At 49.7% G+C, this 21,327-nt stretch overlaps 1 protein-coding gene across 1 annotated transcript in view; it reads left to right on the top strand.

The window, feature by feature from the left end:
- The window catches only part of CA9 (carbonic anhydrase 9), a 386,906-nt gene that overhangs the window by 125,022 nt on the left and 240,557 nt on the right, over positions 1-21,327 (top strand). Inside the window, exon 2 of the mRNA XM_073562498.1 lies at positions 13,418-13,447. Within this exon, the coding sequence (XP_073418599.1) occupies positions 13,418-13,447 (30 nt within the window). The remainder of the gene's footprint in view (positions 1-13,417; positions 13,448-21,327) is intronic.

The following is a 21,327-nucleotide window of genomic DNA, read 5'->3' as shown; positions in this document are numbered from 1 at the left end:
GAGGAAATGGCGACGTGATGGAAAATTGAGTTTTTACTGCGGAGATCCCAGACATTGGAAAAAAGACTGCCCCTCCTGTCCTCCGACTAACAAGCGGCTGAGTCTGGGTGATGATCGTGGAGGTCACCCAGACTCTCAGGTACCTTTTTCTTTTTTTTTCAAAGATACTGCTAAAGGTGGAACTTGGCATTGAGAATGGCGTTTTCCATACTTCGGCTTTTGTAGACTGTGGGTCATCCCTGAACCTGATTGATTCTAAGCTGGTGGCTCGCTGTAGATTAGGGACAGTTAGGTTGGAGACTCCCTTAAAAATTGTGGCTATTGACTCTACACCTCTCACTAAGGATGGTCTCCATTTCATTTCTAAAGAATTCACCCTCAGGGTGGGGGCCCTACACTAGGAGCGCATGTCATGCTATGTTTTGGATAACCTCCCTGCTGGCCTGGTGTGAGGGTTTCCCTGGTTGCAACAGCATAACCCGGTTATTGACTTGGGGTCCCGGGATATTGTTAAATGGGGACCTGGTTGTTCTGAAAATTGTCTTGCTACAGTGTCTATGTCATCCATCAGTCTGGAGGGTATTCCGGAGTACCTGAAGGATTTTGAGGATGTGTTCTTCGAAAAGGAGGCTGAGGTTCTACCACCACACCGCTCATTCGATTGTGCCGTGGATCTTGTTCCCGGTGCCAAATTGCCCAAAGCCCGGCTGTACAATCTCTCAAGCCCTGAGCGGGCTGCTATGGAGTATATCTCTGAGAGCCTCCGTAAAGGGCATATACGGCCATCTGTCTCTCCCGTGGCAGCGGGGTTCTTTTTTTGAGGAAAAAATGGATGGTGGTTTATGCCCATGCCTCTATTTTCAAGAACTGAATAAAATAACCATAAGAAACGCTTATCCTCTCCCACTGATACCTGATTTGTACAATCAATTGTCGGGGGCCAGGTGGTTCTCTAAGTTGGACCTCAGGGGAGCATACAATCTCATTCGTATGCGGGAGGGGGATGAATGGAAAACTGCATTTCTCACCTCTGAGGGTCTGTTTGAAAATTTGGTTATGCCCTTCGGTTTGACTACTGCACCAGCGGTATTCCAGAATTTCATTAACCATGTTTTTTCTGATTTTATTGGACGCTTTGTAGTTGTTTATCTTGATGATATACTCATATATTCTTCTGATAGACAAAGTCATATGGGTCATCTTCATGCGGTTCTCCAGAGGCTCAGGGAGAACTCACTCTTTGCCAAATTGGAGAAATGTTCATTTTTTACTCAAGAAGTGTCCTTTCTAGGGGTCATCCTGTCCGCTGAGGGGTTTCGTATGGACCCTAGGAAGGTACAGGCCATTGTGGATTGGGTGCAACCCAGAGATCTCAAGGGTCTTCAGCGATTTCTGGGGTTCGCCAATTATTATAGAAAATTCATCAAGGGGTTCTCTCAAGTGGTCAAACCCGTCACTGATCTCACCCAAAAAGGGGCGGATCTCAAAAACTGGTCAGCTCCAGCTGTGGCGGCGTTTTCTTTGTTAAAAGAATGTTTCATGACTGCTCCGGTACTGGTGCAACCTGACTTGTCTAAACCATTCATCATAGAAATGGATGCCTCTGAGGTGGGAGTGGGGGCAGTGTTGTCCCAGGGAACCACCACATTAATTAACTTAAGACCCTGTGCCTTCTTTTCTAAAAAGTTTTCCTCTGCTGAAAGGAATTATGATGTGGGGAACCGAGAGTTGTTGGCCATTAAATTGGCTTTTGAAGAATGGAGGCATTTTTTGGAGGGGGCTGTCCATCATATCACTGTCATTACAGATCACAAGAACCTGTCTTACATCGAATCCGCCAAACGTCTGACTCCAAGACAGGCAAGGTGGTCACTTTTTTTTCCCGATTTCAGTCTTCCATCACTTTTAGACCAGGTTCCAAGAATGTGAAGGTGGATGCCTTGTCTCGCAGCCTAGATCCGGTATCGCCTCCTGAGCCTCCTTCCTCCATTCTTCAGCGCGGGGTGGTGGTGGCTGTGGTGTCCCCGAGATTGGAGCAGGAGATTCGTGAGGCCCAATCTCTTGCTCCTCCGTCCATACCTGAAAATAAGCTCTTTGTGCCTGTCCAGTATCAGTTAAGGGTGCTTCGGGAGTTCCACGACTCAGCTCTGAGTGGGCATCCTGGAATCTCGGCCACTCGTAAAGCCACCACCAGGCTGTTCTGGTGGCCCTCGTTGACTTCTGACGTCACTGGTTTTGTGTCCTCCTGTGAAACTTGTGCCCGCGCTGAAGTCTCCCACAACCGGCCGGCCGGGGAATTGGTGCCACTGCCAATTCCGGATAGTCCGTGGACTCACCTGTCCATGGATTTTATCACCGATCTTCCTCCCTCTAATGGTAAAACCGTGATCTGGGTAGTGGTTGATAGGTTCAGCAAACAGGCGCATTTTGTACCTTTGGCAGGCCTCCCTAATGCTGAGACTCTATCTAAACTGTTCATTGAGCATGTGGTCCGATTGCATGGTGTGCCTGTCAGTGTGGTGTCTGATAGAGGGGTGCAATTTGTGGCTAAATTCTGGAAAGCTTTTTGTAAAATGCTGGGAATCAGTCTGACCTTTTCATCGGCCTACCATCCCGAGACCAATGGTCAGACTGAAAGGACCAATCAGTCTTTGGAGCAGATCCTGCGGTGTCTTGTCACATCCAGACAGGATGATTGATGCTCTGTGATACCTATGGCGGAATTCGCCTTCAATAATCGTGTCAATCAGTCTACTGGTACTTCTCCTTTCTTCTGCAACTATTCGTTTCACCCTCATTTTGGTGAATTCTCCAGACTAGATTCGGAGTGCCCAGGGGCTGATTCGGCCTTTTTGTGGTTGGAGGAGGTTTGGAGGGAGGTTCAGAGAAACATTGGGGAGGCTCAGGACAAATATAAATTTTTTGCGGATAAACAACGCTCGGTGGGACCGACTTATCCCCCACCAGATAAGGTATGGTTATCCACCAAAAACATAAGGCTGAGAATTTCCTCTGCTAAGTTGGGTCCCAAGTTTATTGGTCCGTATGAGATTTTAGAGGTGATTAATCCTGTGGCCTTTCGCCTGCGTTTGCCTCCGTCATTACGGATTCCTAATGTGTTCCATAAAGCGCTTCTGAAGCCGTCGGTGCCTTCCTCTGATGAGTCTCCCTCGCACCCACCACCTGTTATGGTAGATGGTCAGACCGAGTACGAGGTGGAACAGGTGGTGGATTCTCGTTTGCTCCGTCGTTCACTTCAGTACTTGGTCCATTGGAAAGGATACGGTCCTGAGGATCGGTCATCGGTGCCGGCGCGTTCGGTCCATGCGGATCGGTAGGTCCGGGTCTTTCACGCTCGTCATCCAGGGAAGCCTGGGGTCCAGTGGCCCACCATTGAGAGGGGGGTACTGTCATTGTCCAGTCCGGAGTTTATTTTCTGCTGTCTTCACTCCGGACTGGTCATGCAGGAGTTAACCTCCTCAGCCTCGTTCTGGAGCTAGCTGGGCTATTTCAGTCTCTCACAGCCTGCTGACCAGTGTTAGTGATAGCTCAAGCTTCCAGTTTAGAGCCTCTGACCCTTGTACCTTGGTGATCCTCCTGCCTTTCACTGATATTCACGTGTATGACCTGGTCTGATCTCTGACTCCGTCTCTTGGTATTTGTCTCTGCTGTTACGTTCCCTCTCTGGCATCTGACTCCCCGGCTTGTACCCCGACTACGTATTTCGTCTCACGTTTTGGACCCCGTGCTCATGTTCTGGCTTTCTGACTCTCGGCTTGGTATTTTGACTACGTGTATTGCTGCTCCGTCTGGTACGTCTGCTCCTGCTAGTTTCTGACTCGGTTCGTCTGACTATTCTCTCTCGTTACCTGTGGCACCTGTGCTGTTGCTCAGGGTTGCTGCTCTTAGTGTGTAACCTCTCTTCCCTCACCAGCTCCCCCTGGTGGAGGTTTCACTACACTGTCCTCTCCATACATCTCTGCCCTAATCTCCTGATGCCTCCCACACATAATCTCCAGTATATAACCTGTCCTCTCCGTACATCACTGTCCTAATCTTCTGATACCTCCCCACACATAATCCCAAGTATATAACCTGTCCTCTCCATACATCTCTGCCCTAATCTCCTAATACCTCCCCACACTTATGTCATGATCCAGGACGGGATTTCGCTTTGACCCGTCCTGGTTAGACTATGGGTTAATTGTGCTGCCTCTCTCTGGCAGCAGGAGGCTATTTAGTGCTCACTGGACCTGGGTCCGGTGTCAGTTATACTCCTGCCCTCGGCTGAGTTAAGTGACCTCTTGTATACGTGTGCCTTGTGCCTGATATCTTGCCTGCTTGTTTGGTTTTGATCCGGTTCTGTCCCTGTTACGAGTTCTGCCTGTCCCTCTTGTACTGCGCTACCTCTCGTGTATGACTCTCTGCTTGTGACCCGACTTCTCTCTGCTCGTCCCCTTGGTACCGCGTCACCCTCTTGTGTATGACCTTTGGCTCTGTCTGACTAACTGTCTGTTCGTCCCTCCTGTACCTCGTTCGCCCGTACTGTTGTGACCTCTGTTTTGCCTGACTCTGAGTTGTTGTATGGTGTCCTGTCCTATCTGAATACAGGACGCTAAGCCCCGCCCCCTTGCAGTCACATGACCATAGGTCCCGTGCACATTATTCAGTTTTAGTGTCCGCAGGTCCTTTGCCTCTTTACCTTCCAGCGCTGACTGGACACTGACACTATTATCCTGAAGCACGCATGGTCACCTCTGCTGCACACTCCACAGGTATCTTTTAGCACTGCTTCTGTTCTCAGGACACGCGCACTGGCTCTAGGAGCGAGTGTAGTGCGGTGTCTCTGACATTATAACTGACCCATACCATTTTTTTTTTTTTTTTCTCTGCTCCCCTTCCCCTGTGTGTGTGATGGATCCTGTGCACACTCTTTCTGAACAGGTTAAGCATCTGACGCAGATGTCTCAGAAACTCTTTGGAGAACAAAGAGTCCTGGCTCAGTCTCAGCAGCTGATCGCTGACACTGTGCAGGGGGTTCTTTCATTGGGGGAGCGGGATGTTACATTAATTTCCCCTGAGTCTCCGGTGAAGTTACCCGATACCTTTTCTGGAGATAAAAATGACTTCAGAGTTTTCAAGGAGGGCTGTAAGCTTTTTTTTTCCTTAAGACCACACTCTTCTGGGGATGAAAGTCAGAGAGTGGGGGTCATTATGTCTCTGTTAAGGGGAGCCCCCCCCAGCTTGGGCTTTCTCCCTTCCTACCATGGCCCCTGAGCGTATAACCTTATCCGAGTCCGGGATGGAGATGAGTGAAAAACCGCCTTTCTCACTACTGAAGGGTTGTTTGAAAATTTGGTCATGCCCTTCGGCCTGACCAACGCTCCAGCGGTCTTCCAAAATTTCATAAATCATGTGTTCTCCGATTTGATTGGACGTTTTATGGTGGTGTATTTGGATGACATTTTAATCTACTCGCCTGATAAACAGACTCACATTGGTCATGTTCGGGCAGTTCTCCAAAGGCTCAGGGAGAACTGTCTGTTTGCTAAACTTGAAAAATGTTTATTTTTTGTTCAGGAACTGTCCTTTCTGGGGTTCATCGTGTCTGCTGAAGGGTATCGCATGGATCCTAATAAGGTGCAGGCCATTCTCGAGTGGGTTCAACCGTGTGATTTGAAGGGTCTGCAACGTTTCCTAGGGTTCGCTAATTATTATCGGAAATTTATAAGGGGGTTCTCACAGGTGGTTAAACCCCTCACAGACATGACTCAAAAGGGGGCCGATATCAAGAATTGGTCAACCGCAGCGGTAGCGGCATTTCAGTTTTTGAAAAAATGTTTCATGTCGGCCCCGGTTCTTATCCAACCGGACCCCTCTGAACCATTTATTGTTGAGGTAGACGCCTCAGAGGTGGGGGTGGGGGCGGTATTGTCCCAGGGACCCGCCACTTTGACCAATTTAAGACCTTGCGCCTTTTTCTCAAAGAAGTTCTCTCCGGCAGAGAGAAACTATGATGTGGGGAATCGGGAACTTCTGGCCGTAAAATTGGCTTTTGCAGAATGGAGGCATTTTTTGGAGGGGGCTGTCCATCCTATAACGGTAATCACGGACCACAAAAACCTAGCTTACATCGAGTCTGCTAAAAGGTTGACTCCCAGACAAGCTAGATGGTCACTTTTTTTTTCTCAATTCAACTTCTCGATCACTTTCCGACCAGGATCCAAGAATATCAGAGCGGATGCGTTGTCACGCAGTCTAGATCCGGTGTCCCCCCCGGAACCTCCATCCTCCATTCTTCAGCCTGGGGTGGTGGTGGCAGATGTTTCTAATGTGTTGGACGAGAGATTTGAGAAGCCCAGGCTCTTGCACCTCCAGCTAAGCCGGTGGATAAACTTTATGTGCCAGCTCAGTTTCGTCTCAAGGTCCTCCAGGAGTTCCATGACTCAGTTCTGGGTGGACATCCAGGAATCTCAGCGACCCGGAAGGCCATTGCTAGAATGTTCTGGTGGTCTTCTTTAGCCTCTGATGTTGGGGAGTATGTGTCTGCGTGTGAGATTTGTGCCCGTGTGAAAACTCCCCATAACCGGCCGGCCGGGGAATTGGTACCACTGCCAATTCCTGAGAGACCATGGACTCATCTGTCCATGGATTTCATCACCAACCTTCCCCCTTCCAAGGGTAATACCGTGGTCTGGGTCGTAGTGGACAGGTTTAGTAAGCAGGCACATTTTGTACCTTTGGCAGCTCTACCTAATGCGGAAACATTGTCCAGATTGTTTGTGGAGCATGTGGTGCGGTTGCATGGGGTACCCCTGAATGTGGTGTCTGATAGGGGAGTGCAATTTGTGTCCAGATTTTGGAGAGCTTTTTGTAGGAGGTTGGGTATTAGTCTGTCCTTTTCATCCGCCTACCATCCAGAGACTAATGGGCAGACTGAGCGGACCAATCAGTCTCTGGAGCAAATTCTGCGTTGTTTGACCTCAGCCCGACAGGATGATTGGTGTTCTGTGTTACCATTGACTGAGTTTGCATTTAACAACTGCATTAACCAGTCTACGGGTACATCTCCTTTTTTTTGCAATTATGGGTTTCATCCTCATTTTGGAGAATTTTCCCGCTTGAATTCTGGGTGTCCTGGGGCGGATGAGACGATCCAGCGGTTGGGGGAGGTATGGCGGGAGGTCCAGAATAACATTACGAAGGCCAAGGACAAATTTAAATTTTTTGCGGACAAAAAACGATCCGTGGGTCCAGTGTTTCAGGTCGGGGATAAGGTATGGTTATCCACCAAAAATATAAGGCTCAAGGTCCCCTCTGCGAAGCTTGGACCCAAGTTTATAGGTCCCTATGTAATTACCGAAGCAGTTAACCCGGTGGCTTTTCGGTTGCGGCTCCCGCCATCTCTGCGGATCCCAAATGTTTTCCATAAGGCCCTTTTGAAACCTGTGAGGTCCAGTGGGGAAGGATCATCAGCTTCCCCGACACCGGTTCTGGTAGATGGGCAGGCTGAGTACGAGGTGGAACGAATTGTCGACTCCAGGTTGGTCCGTCGCGCCCTTCAGTATTTGATACATTGGAAGGGCTACGGCCCTGAGGAACGCTCGTGGGTTCCTGCTCGATCAGTTCATGCGGATCGGTTGATCCGAGCCTTTCACGCCAAGTACCCTGAGAGACCTGGGGTCCGGTGGCCCCCCATTGAGAGGAGGGTACTGTCATGATCCAGGACGGGATTTCGCTTTGACCCGTCCTGGTTAGACTATGGGTTGATTGTGCTGCCTCTCTCTGGCAGCAGGAGGCTATTTAGTGCTCACTGGACCTGGGTCCGGTGTCAGTTATACTCCTGCCCTCGGCTGAGTTAAGTGACCTCTTGTATACGTGTGCCTTGTGCCTGATATCTTGCTTGCTTGTTCGGTTGTGATCTGGTTCTGTCCCTGTTACGAGTTCTGCCTGACCCTCTTGTACTGCGCTACCTCTTGTGTATGACTCTCTGCTTGTGGCCCGACTTCTCTCTGCTCATCCCCTTGGTACCGCACTGCCCTCTTGTGTATGACCCTTGGCTCTGTCTGACTACCCGTCTGTTCGTCCCTCCTGTACCTCGTTCGCCCGTACTGTTGTGACCTCTGTTTTGCCTGATTCTGAGTTGTTGTATGGTGTCCTGTCCTATCTGAATACAGGACGCTAAGCCTCGCCCCCTTGCAGTCACATGACCATAGGTCCCGTGCACATTATTCAGTTTTAGTGTCCGCAGGTCCTTTGCCTCTTTACCTTCCAGCGCTGACTGGACACTGACACTATTATCCTGAAGCACGCATGGTCACCTCTGCTGCACACTCCACAGGTATCTTTTAGCACTGCTTCTGTTCTCAGGACACGCGCACTGGCTCTAGGAGCGAGTGTAGTGCGGTGTCTCTGACATTATAACTGACCCATACCATTTTTTTTTTTTTTTCTCTGCTCCCCTTCCCCTGTGTGTGTGATGGATCCTGTGCACACTCTTTCTGAACAGGTTAAGCATCTGACGCAGATGTCTCAGAAACTCTTTGGAGAACAAAGAGTCCTGGCTCAGTCTCAGCAGCTGATCGCTGACACTGTGCAGGGGGTTCTTTCATTGGGGGAGCGGGATGTTACATTAATTTCCCCTGAGTCTCCGGTGAAGTTACCCGATACCTTTTCTGGAGATAAAAATGACTTCAGAGTTTTCAAGGAGGGCTGTAAGCTTTTTTTTTCCTTAAGACCACACTCTTCTGGGGATGAAAGTCAGAGAGTGGGGGTCATTATGTCTCTGTTAAGGGGAGCCCCCCCCAGCTTGGGCTTTCTCCCTTCCTACCATGGCCCCTGAGCGTATAACCTTATCCGAGTCCGGGATGGAGATGAGTGAAAAACCGCCTTTCTCACTACTGAAGGGTTGTTTGAAAATTTGGTCATGCCCTTCGGCCTGACCAACGCTCCAGCGGTCTTCCAAAATTTCATAAATCATGTGTTCTCCGATTTGATTGGACGTTTTATGGTGGTGTATTTGGATGACATTTTAATCTACTCGCCTGATAAACAGACTCACATTGGTCATGTTCGGGCAGTTCTCCAAAGGCTCAGGGAGAACTGTCTGTTTGCTAAACTTGAAAAATGTTTATTTTTTGTTCAGGAACTGTCCTTTCTGGGGTTCATCGTGTCTGCTGAAGGGTATCGCATGGATCCTAATAAGGTGCAGGCCATTCTCGAGTGGGTTCAACCGTGTGATTTGAAGGGTCTGCAACGTTTCCTAGGGTTCGCTAATTATTATCGGAAATTTATAAGGGGGTTCTCACAGGTGGTTAAACCCCTCACAGACATGACTCAAAAGGGGGCCGATATCAAGAATTGGTCAACCGCAGCGGTAGCGGCATTTCAGTTTTTGAAAAAATGTTTCATGTCGGCCCCGGTTCTTATCCAACCGGACCCCTCTGAACCATTTATTGTTGAGGTAGACGCCTCAGAGGTGGGGGTGGGGGCGGTATTGTCCCAGGGACCCGCCACTTTGACCAATTTAAGACCTTGCGCCTTTTTCTCAAAGAAGTTCTCTCCGGCAGAGAGAAACTATGATGTGGGGAATCGGGAACTTCTGGCCGTAAAATTGGCTTTTGCAGAATGGAGGCATTTTTTGGAGGGGGCTGTCCATCCTATAACGGTAATCACGGACCACAAAAACCTAGCTTACATCGAGTCTGCTAAAAGGTTGACTCCCAGACAAGCTAGATGGTCACTTTTTTTTTCTCAATTCAACTTCTCGATCACTTTCCGACCAGGATCCAAGAATATCAGAGCGGATGCGTTGTCACGCAGTCTAGATCCGGTGTCCCCCCCGGAACCTCCATCCTCCATTCTTCAGCCTGGGGTGGTGGTGGCAGATGTTTCTAATGTGTTGGACGAGAGATTTGAGAAGCCCAGGCTCTTGCACCTCCAGCTAAGCCGGTGGATAAACTTTATGTGCCAGCTCAGTTTCGTCTCAAGGTCCTCCAGGAGTTCCATGACTCAGTTCTGGGTGGACATCCAGGAATCTCAGCGACCCGGAAGGCCATTGCTAGAATGTTCTGGTGGTCTTCTTTAGCCTCTGATGTTGGGGAGTATGTGTCTGCGTGTGAGATTTGTGCCCGTGTGAAAACTCCCCATAACCGGCCGGCCGGGGAATTGGTACCACTGCCAATTCCTGAGAGACCATGGACTCATCTGTCCATGGATTTCATCACCAACCTTCCCCCTTCCAAGGGTAATACCGTGGTCTGGGTCGTAGTGGACAGGTTTAGTAAGCAGGCACATTTTGTACCTTTGGCAGCTCTACCTAATGCGGAAACATTGTCCAGATTGTTTGTGGAGCATGTGGTGCGGTTGCATGGGGTACCCCTGAATGTGGTGTCTGATAGGGGAGTGCAATTTGTGTCCAGATTTTGGAGAGCTTTTTGTAGGAGGTTGGGTATTAGTCTGTCCTTTTCATCCGCCTACCATCCAGAGACTAATGGGCAGACTGAGCGGACCAATCAGTCTCTGGAGCAAATTCTGCGTTGTTTGACCTCAGCCCGACAGGATGATTGGTGTTCTGTGTTACCATTGACTGAGTTTGCATTTAACAACTGCATTAACCAGTCTACGGGTACATCTCCTTTTTTTTGCAATTATGGGTTTCATCCTCATTTTGGAGAATTTTCCCGCTTGAATTCTGGGTGTCCTGGGGCGGATGAGACGATCCAGCGGTTGGGGGAGGTATGGCGGGAGGTCCAGAATAACATTACGAAGGCCAAGGACAAATTTAAATTTTTTGCGGACAAAAAACGATCCGTGGGTCCAGTGTTTCAGGTCGGGGATAAGGTATGGTTATCCACCAAAAATATAAGGCTCAAGGTCCCCTCTGCGAAGCTTGGACCCAAGTTTATAGGTCCCTATGTAATTACCGAAGCAGTTAACCCGGTGGCTTTTCGGTTGCGGCTCCCGCCATCTCTGCGGATCCCAAATGTTTTCCATAAGGCCCTTTTGAAACCTGTGAGGTCCAGTGGGGAAGGATCATCAGCTTCCCCGACACCGGTTCTGGTAGATGGGCAGGCTGAGTACGAGGTGGAACGAATTGTCGACTCCAGGTTGGTCCGTCGCGCCCTTCAGTATTTGATACATTGGAAGGGCTACGGCCCTGAGGAACGCTCGTGGGTTCCTGCTCGATCAGTTCATGCGGATCGGTTGATCCGAGCCTTTCACGCCAAGTACCCTGAGAGACCTGGGGTCCGGTGGCCCCCCATTGAGAGGAGGGTACTGTCATGATCCAGGACGGGATTTCGCTTTGACCCGTCCTGGTTAGACTATGGGTTGATTGTGCTGCCTCTCTCTGGCAGCAGGAGGCTATTTAGTGCTCACTGGACCTGGGTCCGGTGTCAGTTATACTCCTGCCCTCGGCTGAGTTAAGTGACCTCTTGTATACGTGTGCCTTGTGCCTGATATCTTGCTTGCTTGTTCGGTTGTGATCTGGTTCTGTCCCTGTTACGAGTTCTGCCTGACCCTCTTGTACTGCGCTACCTCTTGTGTATGACTCTCTGCTTGTGGCCCGACTTCTCTCTGCTCATCCCCTTGGTACCGCACTGCCCTCTTGTGTATGACCCTTGGCTCTGTCTGACTACCCGTCTGTTCGTCCCTCCTGTACCTCGTTCGCCCGTACTGTTGTGACCTCTGTTTTGCCTGATTCTGAGTTGTTGTATGGTGTCCTGTCCTATCTGAATACAGGACGCTAAGCCTCGCCCCCTTGCAGTCACATGACCATAGGTCCCGTGCACATTATTCAGTTTTAGTGTCCGCAGGTCCTGTGCCTCTTTACCTTCCAGCGCTGACTGGACCCTGACACTATTATCCTGAAGCACGCATGGCCACCTCTGCTGCCCTGCTCCACAGGTATCTTTTAGCACTGCTTCTGTTCTCAGGACACGCGCACTGGCTCTAGGAGCGAGTGTAGTGCGGTGTCTCTGACAACTTAATCTCCAGTATATAATCTGTCCTCTCCATACATTTCTGCCCTAATCTCCAGATACCTCCAGACACATAATCCTCAGTATATAACCTGTCCTCTCCATACATCTTTGCTCTAAACTCCTGATACCCCTCACACATAATCTACAGTATATAACCTGTCCTCTCCATACATCTCTGCCCTCATCTCCTGATACCTCCACACATAATCTCCAGTATATAACCTGTCCTCTCCGTACATCTCTGCCCTCATCTCCTGATACCTCCACACATAATCTCCAGTATATAACCTGTCCTCTCCGTACATCTCTGCCCTCATCTCCTGATACCTCCACACATAATCTCCAGTATATAACCTGTCCTCTCCATACATCTCTACCCTAATCTCCTGATACCCCCCACACATAATCTCCAGTATATAACCTGTCCTCTCCATACATCTCTACCCTAATCTCCTGATACCTCCCCACACATAATCTCCAGTGTATAACCTGTCCTCTCCATACATCTCTGCCCTAATCTCCTGATACCTCCTCACACATAATCTCCAGTATATAACCTATCCTCTCCATACATCTCTACCCTAATCTCCTGATACCTCCCACACATTATCTCCGGTATATAACCTGTCCTCTCTATACATCTCTGCCCTAATCTCCTGATACCTCCCCACACATTATCTCCGGTATATAACCTGTCCTCTTCATACATCTCCGTCCTAATCTCCTGATACCTCCCCACACATTATCTCCGGTATATAACCTGTCCTCTCCATAGATCTCTGCCCTAATCTCCTGGTACCTCCCCACACATTATCTCCAATATATAACCTGTCCTCTCTATACATCTCTGTCCTAATCTCCTGATACCTCCCCACACATTATCTCCGGTATATAACCTGTCCTCTTCATACATCTCCGTCCTAATCTCCTGATACCTCCCCACACATAATCTCCAGTATATAACCTGTCCTCTCCATACATCTCTGCCCTAATCTCCTGATACCTCCCCATACATAATCTCCAGTATATAACCTGTCCTCTCCATACATCTCTGCCCTAATCTCCTGATATCTCCCCACACATTATCTCCAATATATAACCTGTCCTCTCCATACATCTCTGCCCTAATCTCCTGATACCTCCCACACATGATCTCCAGTATATAACTTGTCCTCAGATGTTCCTTCTCTTCTCCTTGCTTCTCCCTTGCTCTTTTTCTCTCTACTGTGACTCCATCTGACTCCTCCTGATCTTCAGAGATTCCATATACAACCTGACAGCCCATAGTGACATTGCTGACCCTCAGCAGCGTCTCCTTCACACCCTGCGTTCTCTCCTGTGGGTCGCCAGACTCACCGGCAGGGTTCTATGCTTCATGTTTGGTTGCACTTTGGATTATGGATTTTTCAGTAATATTATGTCCTTTATTACAGGTCCTGGTCATCATCACTGGAGTTACACAGGTGAGGCCTTATATTGGGTGTAAAAGCAAAGGCAGCAGCGGAGTCACAGGAGGGAGCTGCACGTAATCGCTGTGTGCGGCCTCTGTAGCAGCCGCTCATCCTCAGGACTTCAGTATTGATTAATGTTTCACCTGAAAAATGCTATTATGGCCAGAAGATTAGTTAATGAGTGATGAAGTGATACGAGAATGCGGATCCTTGTCCTACACAAGAGCGCGGCTCCTTGTCCTACACAAGAGCGCGGCTCCTTGTCCTACACGAGAGGGCAGCTCCACGTCCTACACGAGAGCGCGGCTCCACGTCCTACACAAGAGCATGGCTCCATGTCCTACACAAGAGCGCGGCTCCACGTCCTACACAAGAGCGCGGCTCCACGTCCTACACAAGAGCGCGGCTCCACGTCCTACACAAGAGCGCGGCTCCACGTCCTACACAAGGGCGCGGCTCCACGTCCTACACAAGGGCGCGGCTCCACGTCCTACACAAGGGCGCGGCTCCACGTCCTACACAAGGGCGCGGCTCCACGTCCTACACAAGGGCGCGGCTCCACGTCCTACACAAGGGCGCGGCTCCACGTCCTACACGAGAGCGCAGCTCTTCGTCCTACACGAGAGCGTGGGCTCCTCATCGTACACGAGAGCGTGGGCTCCTCATCGTACACGAGAGCACCGCTCCACGTCCTACACAAGAGCATGGCTCCACGTCCTACATGGGAGCGTGGCTCCACCTCCTACATAAGAGCATGGCTCCACATCCTACACAGGAGCTCAGCTCCACGTCCTACACAAGAGATCGGCTCCACATCCTACACAAGAGATCGGCTCCACGTCCTACACATGAGATCGGCTCCATGTCCTACACAAGAGCACGGCTCCACGTCCTACACGGGAGCGCGGCTCCACGTCCTACACGGGAGCGCGGCTCCACGTCCTACACGGGAGCGCGGCTTCACGTCCTACACGGGAGCGCGGCTCCACGTCCTAGACAAGAGCACGGCTCCACGTCCTACACAGGAGCTCAGCTCCACGTCCTACACAAGAGTGCGGCTCCACATCCTACACATGAGATCGGCTCCACGTCCTACACATGAGATCGGCTCCACGTCCTACACGGGAGCGCGGCTCCACGTCCTACACGGGAGCGCGGCTCCACGTCCTACACAAGAGCGCGGCTCCACGTCCTACACAAGAGCGCGGCTCCACGTCCTACACAAGAGCGCGGCTCCACGTCCTACACAAGAGCGCGGCTCCACGTCCTACACAAGAGCGCGGCTCCACGTCCTACACAAGAGCGCGGCTCCACGTCCTACACAAGAGCGCGGCTCCACGTCCTACACAAGAGCGCGGCTCCACGTCCTACACAAGAGCACGGCTCCACGTCCTACACAAGAGCGCGGCTCCACGTCCTACACAAGAGCGCGGCTCCACGTCCTACACAAGAGCGCAGCTCTTCGTCCTACACGAGAGCGTGGGCTCCTCATCGTACACGAGAGCGTGGGCTCCTCATCGTACACGAGAGCGCAGCTCCACGTCCTACACAAGAGCATGGCTCCACGTCCTACATGGGAGCGTGGCTCCACCTCCTACATAAGAGCATGGCTCCACGTCCTACACAGGAGCTCAGCTCCACGTCCTACACATGAGATCGGCTCCACGTCCTACACATGAGATCGGCTCCATGTCCTACACAAGAGCACGGCTCCACGTCCTACACGGGAGCGCGGCTCCACGTCCTACACGGGAGCGCGGCTTCACGTCCTACACGGGAGCGCGGCTCCACGTCCTAGACAAGAGCACGGCTCCACGTCCTACACAGGAGCTCAGCTCCACGTCCTACACAGGAGCTCAGCTCCACGTCCTACACATGAGATCGGCTCCACGTCCTACACGGGAGCGCGGCTCCACGTCCTAGACAAGAGCACGGCTCCACGTCCTACACAGGAGCTCAGCTCCACGTCCTACACAGGAGCTCAGCTCCACGTCCTACACATGAGATCGGCTCCACGTCCTACATGGGAGCGCGGCTCCACGTCCTACACGGGAGCGCGGCTCCACGTCCTACACAAGAGCGCGGCTCCACGTCCTACACAAGAGCGCGGCTCCACGTCCTACACAAGAGCGCGGCTCCACGTCCTACACAAGAGCGCGGCTCCACGTCCTACACAAGAGCGCGGCTCCACGTCCTACACAAGAGCGCGGCTCCACGTCCTACACAAGAGCGCGGCTCCACGTCCTACACAAGAGCGCGGCTCCACGTCCTACACAAGAGCGCGGCTCCACGTCCTACACAAGAGCGCGGCTCCACGTCCTACACAAGAGCGCGGCTCCAAGTCCTACACAAGAGCGCGGCTCCAAGTCCTACACAAGAGCGCAGCTCCACGTCCTACACAAGAGAGCGGCTCCACGTCCTACACGGGAGCGCGGCTCCACGTCCTACACAAGAGCGCGGCTCCACGTCCTACACAAGAGCGCGGCTCCACGTCCTACACAAGAGCGCGGCTCCACGTCCTACACAAGAGCGCGGCTCCACGTCCTACACAAGAGCGCGGCTCCACGTCCTACACAAGAGCGCGTCTCCACGTCCTACACAAGAGCGCGTCTCCACGTCCTACACAAGAGTGCAGCTCTTCGTCCTACACGAGAGCGTGGGCTCCTCATCGTACACGAGAGCGTGGGCTCCTCATCGTACACGAGAGCGCAGCTCCACGTCCTACACAAGAGCATGGCTCCACGTCCTACATGGGAGCGTGGCTCCACCTCCTACATAAGAGCACGGCTCCACGTCCTACACAGGAGCTCAGCTCCACGTCCTACACAAGAGAGCGGCTCCACGTCCTACACGGGAGCGCGGCTCCACGTCCTACACAAGAGCGCGGCTCCACATCCTACACGGGAGCGCGGCTCCACGTCCTACACAAGAGCGCGGCTCCACGTCCTACACAAGAGCGCGGCTCCACGTCCTACACAAGAGCGCGGCTCCACGTCCTACACAAGAGCGCGTCTCCACGTCCTACACAAGAGCGCGTCTCCACGTCCTACACAAGAGTGCAGCTCTTCGTCCTACACGAGAGCGTGGGCTCCTCATCGTACACGAGAGCGTGGGCTCCTCATCGTACACGAGAGCGCAGCTCCACGTCCTACACAAGAGCATGGCTCCACGTCCTACATGGGAGCGTGGCTCCACCTCCTACATAAGAGCACGGCTCCACGTCCTACACAGGAGCTCAGCTCCACGTCCTACACATGAGATCGGCTCCACGTCCTACACATGAGATCGGCTCCACGTCCTACACATGAGATCGGCTCCACGTCCTACACAGGAGCGCGGCTCCACGTCCTACACAAGAGCGCGGCTCCACGTCCTACACAAGAGCGCGGCTTCATGTCCTACACGGGAGCGCGGCTCCACGTCCTAGACAAGAGCACGACTTCACGTCCTATATAGGAGTTTGGCTCCACGTACTACACAAAACCGTGGCTTCACGTCCTACACAAGAGTGCGGCTCCATGTCCAACACAAGAGTGCGGCTCCATGTCCAACACAAGAGTGCGGCTCCATGTCCAACACAAGAGTGCGGCTCCATGTCCAACACAAGAGTGCGGCTCCATGTCCAACACAAAACCAGGGGAAGAGTCTTCAGGAGATCATTTGCATATTCCCAGTGCCTTCTGGAATAAGTGAAGAGTCTCCGCGAGCTCAAAGATCACTGGGTTTTGGCCGTTGCAGCTGAAAAGAGGAAATCGGAAAACCAGGCGCACAAATTTTGGCTCATCTATCATCGTTTTTAAGAAATCTCAGTATGGAAGAGGCCAGGAGCCATTTGGTGAGCTGCATTTCTTGCTACATGTTCACAGACATACCAGTGGAAAAGCCAAACTTCACATGCCACAAATGCAAGCTTGTGTCCCTGTTGGAGGAAAAGTTGCAAAATCTCGAAGAGAGGTTAGCTACGTTGAAGATCATTAAGGAAGGTGAAGCGTTCTTAGACAGAGCAGAATTATCTCTTCATGTTACAGAAAGAGAAGAAATTTGAAGTGCACCTGAAGAAACAGAGGAATGGAAGCATGTGACCCAGAGAAGCAGGAGGATCGGGAGGCGGTCAGCACCCATTCTGCTCAGGAACCAGTACCAGGCTCTCACGCAGGAGAACGATGAAGAAATACTTTGCCCACAAACAGCAACCTTGTACGCCTTCAGAGTCCTCCTGGATGGAGAAAGAAGAAACGGAGAGTGGTGGTCATGGGGGATTCCCTGCTGAGAGGAACAGAGGCCGCTATCTGCAGACCCGATATAACTTCAAGAGAAATGTGCTGTCTTCCAGGTGCAAAAATTAAAGATGTGTCTGACAGGATATCAGGACTCTTCAGACCTACTGATGACTACCCATTCCTGCTACTACATGTGGGGACAAATGACACCGCAAGAAACGACCTGGAAACCATCTGCAGAGACTTTGAAGACTTAGGCAAGAACGTGAAAGACCTGGGAGCGCAGGTGGTCTTCTCTTCCATCCTCCCAGTGGATGGCCATGGAACAAGGAGGTGGAATAAGATTCTGCAGGTGAACAACTGGCTACGTCGATGGTGCCGTCAGCAAGGATTTGGATTTCTGGATCACGGATTGAATTACCTTTACGATGGACTACTTGCTAGAGATGAGGTGCACCTTACGAAGACTGGAAAGCATGTATTTGGAAGTCGCCTTGCTACACTTGTAAGAAGAGCTTTACACTAGAACAACATGGGAAGGGAAGCAAAAGACCAGAAAAAGCCATACACCTGACAAATGCTATTGAGAACTCTGCTATTAGAAGTGGAAAGGAAGAACAAAGACAAAAGAATCTAATTAATAAAAATATTGGAGAAAGAGAAACCAATCACAAACTAAAATGTTTCTATACTAATGCACAAAGCATGGACAACAAACAAGGAGAATTGGAACTACTAACACAGGAAAAGAAATATGATGTCATTGGAATCACTGAAACTTGGAGGGACGATACACATGATTGGAATACAAGACTAGAAGGATACAACTTATTTGCAAGAAACAGACTTGATAAACGAGGAGGGGGTGTCGTATTGTATGTTAGAAACGCGTATATCTGCACAGAGATCCAAGCTTCAGAGACTGGGAGTTCTGTGGAAACTGTTTGGGTAAGAATAGAAGAACAGAACAATGGAAAGGACACCATTGTAGGCATTTACTACAGGCCGCCTGGGCAAGCTGAAGATATGGATGAACTCTTTATGCTTCAAATGGCCAAGTTCTCCAAAAAATATGACATAGTTGTCATGGGAGATTTCAACTATCCAGACATTTGTTGGGAATCTTTCAGGCAAAACTAACAGGTCAAAGAAATTCTTATCCTCTCTTGCTGACAACTTTATCTTCCAAAAGGTAGGGGAGAAAACAAGGGGAACTGCTACCTTGGATCTAATCCTTATAAACAGGGAGGAAATGGTTGAGGAGGTAAAAGTGGTTGGGACCCTAGGAGGTAGCGACCATGCTATTTTAGAATTTTGGATAACTAGAGGCGGAAGACCTGTGAAGACTCAAACGTCAAGGTTAGATTTCAGAAAGGCAGATTTTAAGGGATTCAGAAAGAGAATTGGAGGGATCCAATGGCTAGATATCCTTAAAGACAAAAATGTCCAGGAAGGATGGGAAATCTTGAAAAATGAAATTCTCAAAGCACAATTGTTAACAATTCTGAAAAGAGGGAAGAATAGGAAGCATTTAAGGAAACCAGGATGGATGGACACAGAACTTAAGCACATGCTAAAAAGGAAGAAAGAAATGTTTATAAAATGGAAAGAGGGAGGCATATCTAAAGAAGAATATAATGCTGTCTGCAGAACCTGCAGGGCACACATCAGATTAGCTAAAGCTGACAATGAATTGAGTCTTGCAAGAGATGTCAAAAGCAATAATAAAGGATTTTGGGGATATGTCAAAAGTAAAAGAAAAGTCAAAGATGCTATAGGATTTTTACAGGATGAAAATGATGAAATGGTAAGACAGGATGTTGAGAAGGCCGAACTTTTAAATTCCTATTTTGCATCTGTTTTCTCTCAGAAAGGAAATGTAACATCAACTATTCTTCACTGTCCTATTTAGGGAATAGAAGAATCCAGGATATCTATAAACAGAAAGATAGTGAGGAAACACTTAGCTAACCTAAATGAATTCAAGTCTCCAGGTACAGATGAATTACTCCCCAGAGTACTGAAGGAGATAGCAGAAGAAATTTTTGAACCCCTCTCCATAATCTTTGAAAATTCTTGGCGAACAGGAGAAGTCCCAGAAGACTGGAGAAGAGCAAATGTTGTTCCTATCTTCAAAAAAGGGAAGGAGGTGGACCCAGGCAACTATAGGCTGGAGAGTCTGACTTCTATACCAGGAAAGATCTTTAAACAAATTATTAAACAGCATGTATGTCAGTACCTGGATAAGAATGAAGTGATTAAACAGAGTCAGCATGGGTTTGTAACTAATAAGTCATGTCAGACTAACTTAATTTCCTTCTATGACGGAATCACTGATTGGGTGGATCAAGGAAATGCTGTAGATATAGTGTATCTTGACTTCAGCAGAGCATTTGACAAAGTCTCTCATACAATCCTTATTGAAAAAATGACTAAGTATGGAATGGACAAGGCAACTGTTAGGTGGATTCATAACTGGCTTAGTGATCAGACCCAAAGAGTGGTCATAAATGGCTGCACATCCAGTTGGAAGAATGTCTCAAGTGGGGTACCACAGGGCTCTGTCCTGGGCCCTGTATTGTACAACATCTTTATCAACGATTTAGATGAAGGAATTGAGGGTAAACTGATTAAATTTGCTGATGACACAAAGCTAGGAGGGATAGCTAATACTAGAGAAGAGAGAGAGAAGATTCAAAAAGATATAAATAAACTGGAGCAGTGGGCAGCAACTAACAGACTGGTTTTTAACAGGGAAAAATGCAAAGTACTACATCTGGGCAATAAAAATGAAAAAAGCATATACAGAATGGGAGGAATAGGGCTAAGCAACAGCACATGTGAAGAAGACTTGGGTATACTAATAGATCACAGACTGAATATGAGTCAACAGTGTGATGCAGCAGCAAAAAGGCAAATGCAATTCTAGGATGTATTAACAGAAGCATACAGTCTAGATCACGTGAAGTCATTATTTCCCTCTACTCCTCTTTGGTCAGACCTCATCTGGAATATTGTGTCCAGTTTTGTGCACCACATTTTAAAAAAGACATCAACAAACTGGAGCAAGTTCAGAAAAGAGCGACCAGAATGATGACTGGTCTGCAAACCGTGTCTTATGAGGAAAGGTTGCAGGATTTGGGAATGTTTAGATGCAAAAGAGAAGACTGAGAGGAGACTTAATAGCTGTCTACAAATATCTAAAGGGCTGTCACATTGTAGAAGGATCAACTTTATTCTCATTTGCACAAGGAAAGACTAGAAGCAATGGGATGTAACTGAATGGGAGGAGACACAGATTAGATATTAGAAAAAACTTTTTGACAGAGTGATCAATGAGTGGAACAGGCTGCCACGAGAAGTGGTGAGTTCTCCTTCAATGGAAGTCTTCAAACAGAGGCTGGACAGACATCTGACTGGGATGATTTAGCGAATCCTGCTTTGAGCAGGGGGTTGGACCAGATGGCCCAGGAGGTCCCTTAAAACTCTACGATTCTATGTCCAACACAAGAGTGCGGCTTCATGTCCAACACGAGTGCAGCTTCACGTCTTACACAGGAGCGCGACTCCATGTCCTACATAGGAGTGTGGCTCCATGTTCTACACAGGAGCATGGCTCTTCGTCCTACACAAGAGCATGGCTCCACCTCCTACATAAGAGCACGGCTCCAT

This window comes from Dendrobates tinctorius, unplaced genomic scaffold (assembly GCF_039654945.1).
Source record: "Dendrobates tinctorius isolate UK_male_01 unplaced genomic scaffold, ASM3965494v1 ptg000353l, whole genome shotgun sequence".
Taxonomy (NCBI): Eukaryota; Metazoa; Chordata; class Amphibia; order Anura; family Dendrobatidae; genus Dendrobates; species Dendrobates tinctorius.
This window is presented reverse-complemented; position numbering and strand designations above follow the sequence as displayed.